This window comes from Primulina huaijiensis, chromosome 1, assembly GCF_012295235.1.
Source record: "Primulina huaijiensis isolate GDHJ02 chromosome 1, ASM1229523v2, whole genome shotgun sequence".
In the NCBI taxonomy this organism is placed as follows: Eukaryota; Viridiplantae; Streptophyta; class Magnoliopsida; order Lamiales; family Gesneriaceae; genus Primulina; species Primulina huaijiensis.
This window is the reverse complement of record NC_133306.1, coordinates 24,429,256-24,433,736: the sequence shown is the minus strand read 5'-3', so window position 1 is coordinate 24,433,736 and position 4,481 is coordinate 24,429,256. Positions and strand designations below refer to the sequence as shown.

General features: G+C 34.3%; 1 protein-coding gene across 1 annotated transcript; it reads right to left on the bottom strand.

Annotated features, from left to right (window-relative positions):
• Positions 1-217: 217 nt before the first annotated feature.
• On the bottom strand, positions 218-3,821 carry LOC140972773 (F-box/LRR-repeat protein At3g26922-like). Its single transcript, XM_073435193.1, has 5 exons — positions 2,820-3,821; positions 1,479-1,661; positions 1,185-1,400; positions 609-664; positions 218-360 (listed from the first exon to the last, which is right to left on the bottom strand). The coding sequence occupies exons 1-4, from the start codon at positions 3,819-3,821 to the stop codon at positions 629-631; spliced, it is 1,437 nt and encodes a 478-aa protein (XP_073291294.1). The 3' UTR covers positions 218-360; positions 609-628.
• Positions 3,822-4,481: the final 660 nt, after the last annotated feature.

Genomic DNA, 4,481 nt, shown 5'->3' with positions numbered 1-4,481 from the left:
CAATCATTACATGTATATATTTATCTTTTTAATAATTTAAAATTAATTTTCGAATTACTGATTTTTGCACTAATATAACTAAAAGTTTCATTGGTTGTTTCCCAAAGGGAAAAGAACGGACTCCTTTAAGAGAATAAATCAGGGAGAAAATTTCCAGCCAAAAGAGGAACCATTTTAAGGAAGGTCGGCATTCTGCATGAAACATATCTGTGCATTTTTAATCGATACTAGCGTACATAAAGCATCAAAAAAAAAAACCTAAAGAAAAGCATCCAATCCATTCAGAATTCTTTTAAAAGAAGATATAAACTCTGGATTCATCCCAAGCACGATGCATCTTTCCTCCAGCTGCATCTGCAGCTGCTCGTTATGCTTGGTGATAAAGTACGTTAGACAACAAAATCAATATTCAAACCAGATTGAAAGAAAGAAGCAACTGGACCAAGAAAAACAACAGCTTGTTTGTTATATTTGACAAGGAAAAGATCCTTCACAAGTCTGGTAGGCAACAAGCTAATTCCAGGATCCCCATCCCACCATATGTATGTATGTATGTATATATGGAACACGATTTCAACCTTCGTATGGAAGTTATAAAGTTTATAGACAGTCTACCTGAGAGACATTTTCAATTGTGTTCCAAATCTTCTTGGACGTTTTCCATCTATAGAAAATCGTAAAAACAATCTGATCAAATTCACAATACAGACTACATGTATGTCTACGGACTACAAGTCATAGGTTCGTCTCGTTAATCAGACTCACAAAGTTAATTTGTCAATAATCTGCCAAAGATATTCATAATCCAAAAAGATAACATAAAGAATCTTGTTATAATTCTGAAAAGGAAAGCATAATAAGAATTATTTCAAAATATATATGCATTTTAAAGCATCAGATTTTGCAGCAAAGAATAATAGAACATAAAATCGTTGCTGCAGTATGTGAACATGTTGTGGGGAAATTATCAGGATGAAATGAAGAATTTCAATGAAGCAGAAGATGCAGAGCAAATAGATTTTGAGTCAAACCAAGTATTCAAATAAAAAGCATCGCAAACTACGAACAATCAATATCTCGTTCCCAGCTAAGAGTACAGTAGAAACATGTGCATGATGATTTCCTCAATTATTCATACGAAATTGAAAGAAAGATGTAATTGGACCAAATAAACTGAAACGTACCAATGCAAGCGGTTTAGATTCCCAAAGCACTATCGGGGACGACGGTTCTTCATCGAAAAATTTTTGTGGAACAGCCACGATCTTCTCCAAGATCACTTTGTTTGCCTTGAACATCTCCACCAAATACCGCTCGTTCCTGCTATTTCTGTAATTTGTCAACTTAATTTCTTTAAGTCTTGGTATTTTGAGATCAACAAAATTGTTATCCATCTTGTCCTACAATGTTAACCAGACAAAAAAACAATGATCAATATCAGATAGACAATAATTAGTAGAATAAATGAAATCACTTACTTCATCGTCATGAAAACCATTGAAATCAAACCAGCCGGCCGTGAGATTGTCATAATCCATGATTATCATTTCAAGCATAGGTGATGCTTCAAGAAAGTCGAATATACCGAGTCGATCGTTCTCGGCAAATCCAGTAATCAGCTCCAATTTTTTGAGATAACTGAACGTAGGCAGCATTTTCGGCTGCCAATTACGAATTAGCATTTAGTATACATGAACAAAGGAGAATAGTTTACCGATATCATATACATGCATCGATCCCTAACACAATCCAACACTAGAGTGAATACGTGTTTCTAAGAGTTATATTGTTCGACAGATACTAGTGAATAATAAATATATAAGTAGTAGAGGAAGACTGTTAATTTGTGTTTTATCAGAATTAAGTGTTGTGTCAAATATTACAACATTTAAGACAACATGAAGCGGAATATTAAAGTTTGTAACACAAATTGATTTTAAATAAATAGATGGATAAGTTTAAATATGCACAAGTATTTGGATAAGTTTAAATATGCACAAGTACTATTTAATAAATACTTGTGCGGTGCCTTATGGCAAAAATTAATTACTAGAAAACCAAATCGTTTACACAAAAACCTATCACTAGTGATTATGACAAAAATCAATTTTCTCAACAAGTTGAAAAAACAAATGCTTTCTAAAACAAATAACCAAAATAAAAACTTAATTAAGAAAGCCAAAAATGCTTTCTAAAACAAATGCTTTCAAGGCAACACGCAGTACTGCACTATTCAAAACAACGACGTCTTTGTAGGATGTTTTTCTCTGAAACCCACGACGTGCAAAAGTGCACACAATATGCAGCCACGAAAACTTTCAAACGAAGAGTGAAAAACAAAATAGCAATAGATCAAAGAAGCTCCCACGAAAATCTCTCCACCACGAAAAACTATCTCCACGAAAACTCTTCACGAAAAATAACTCTTCTCTCTCTTTTGCATCTACATCTCTTATTTATAAATGTCTCATCTTCTATGATTTATCTTGACGGAAATCTATAAGATATGGTATATAAGAATTCTATTAGAAACAAAATCAATAATACAATATCATGTAAATCATTATCATAAATATTATATCTAGAAGATCTTTATCATAAATATAATATCTAGGAATTTAAAACTCAATATTCCACATAATCTTATCAATATGAAATTAAATTTAAAGAATATATTATATCACAATAAAATCTTAACATAATTATCTAGAAAGACAAAACCATAATTAAATATTAAATATCATATCAATATGAATATATCTTGAGAATTATTTCTGTTCGGTGTTTACTTGAAGACCGATGGAAAGAGAATAGTTTACCGGAAAACGCCACATGTTTTGAATGCGCAGCCGCTCCACACCCTGAAAGTAGATAATCAAACTATGCCAAAGATCGTAACTACAGGAATATCTTCTGCTGAAATCGAAATCAGCTTCAACCAATGATGGCACATTGAGGCGCACAGAGCTGAACCGAACACCGAAATCGACCACTGTCAATGAAAGAAGTTCTGGTGTGTCGATATCCATTAATAGTAGAGCACTATCATCAAAGTCATCAAGTCTGAAATGGCCTTTCATTGTCAATTTCTTAAGCTTTTTTAGGTGAATGCGAAATTCATCCACCCCTGTACTCTGAATCGACTCCAATTGCAATATTTCAAGATTGAAGCATAATAACACCAAACATTCTATCTGGTGCTTGTGCGTCAACAGCACATCACGTAGCACCAATATCTTGAGGGATTCAAATCCCGCAGATACATTGGAAGGGAAACTAAAAGCACAATTATGGAGTTGAACTTCCGTGACTGAGCTGTTCATAATATTTAAGAACCAGAACTCAAATTTCTCGGACATGTTTTCGAGATATCTCCAGTCTTCAAAATATATCCTCCATGTCCGTGGGCTGACCTCCGTCCAAGGGTGGTCGTAAAAACGGAGTTCTAGTTTTAAAACTCCACGTCTGACGGCGCTGCGAATCCACGAGCGAACCTCCATTTCACGATTTCCGAAATCCGCGTTGTGAAAAGCTAGTTGAAAATATTTGAGAGGCCTGTGTGGTGGTAGTAGAAAAAATGCTCGCCATATGCAGTTCGCGAATGAAGCTCGAGCGGGGGAATAGCGTTGCGAAGATTTCTTGTAAAAAGGAAGAATGTCAAAGCGAAGTCCAGGTACCTGGTGCCAAAGATCGCGCCATGACCGGGCCAGTATGCTGGTACAATTTGCGTCCAAAGTCGGTAAAAACGAGAGTATATGGACGAGTACATCTTCCGGTAAATCTTCGATGGTGGTCGGGAGTATACTGGTGTTAGGCTTCATTGTTTCAGGCGTGGAGTGACTAAAGAAAAAACTCACTAGAATATCGAGCTTTCAATCACCGATTCAAATATCATATACTGGACGCCGCCATTTCTTGGAACAATAAAGAAAAAGACTCGCCGGGAAATTTCACGGAGAGGATGAATATCGATCGGGCATGCAGAGAAGAGGTAGGTATGACAGCTATAGTAGCGGTTTGGCCTTGCAGTAGAGAAAACGGAAAAAATGGCAGTTTGAAAAGCCTTAATATTGCCAATTAATAAAAAAAAAATTAAGAGAATATTTAAAAAGAACGACTGGAAAAAATTCAAATAATCTACCATCTTAAAAAAATAAAAACCAGAAATAAACTAATTATATCATTACTATTACTAAATAAAAATCCCAATTAATATTAAATCAATCCCGAAATAATAAGATTATTCTTAAGCTATAATAATCACGTACATTAAACATCGACATTTACCAATAACAAAAATTCATTAGAAATCGTAATTTAAGACTTTAGAACAATTATTCTAAAATACCATGATATATTTGTTCTTTTGTTATCAGGAATATATTTGTCATTGACTTTTAAAATAATCCCAAATGGCATTGCCATTAAAGCCTTCAATTATCTCTACCCGTATAGAAATGTGGACGATAAACAAAGTTTTT

What these genes read in the sequence shown, in the direction of transcription:
- LOC140972773 (XM_073435193.1), bottom strand. Translation starts at nt 3,821, where the DNA reads ATGAAGCCTAACACCAGTATACTCCCGACCACCATCGAAGATTTACCG. An exon ending in ATGGTTTTCATGACGATGAA is followed by an intron (nt 1,401 to 1,478) that starts GTAAGTGATTTC and finishes TTAACATTGTAG; the next exon opens with GACAAGATGGATAACAATTT. An exon ending in AATCTAAACCGCTTGCATTG is followed by an intron (nt 665 to 1,184) that starts GTACGTTTCAGT and finishes GATTTTCTATAG; the next exon opens with ATGGAAAACGTCCAAGAAGA.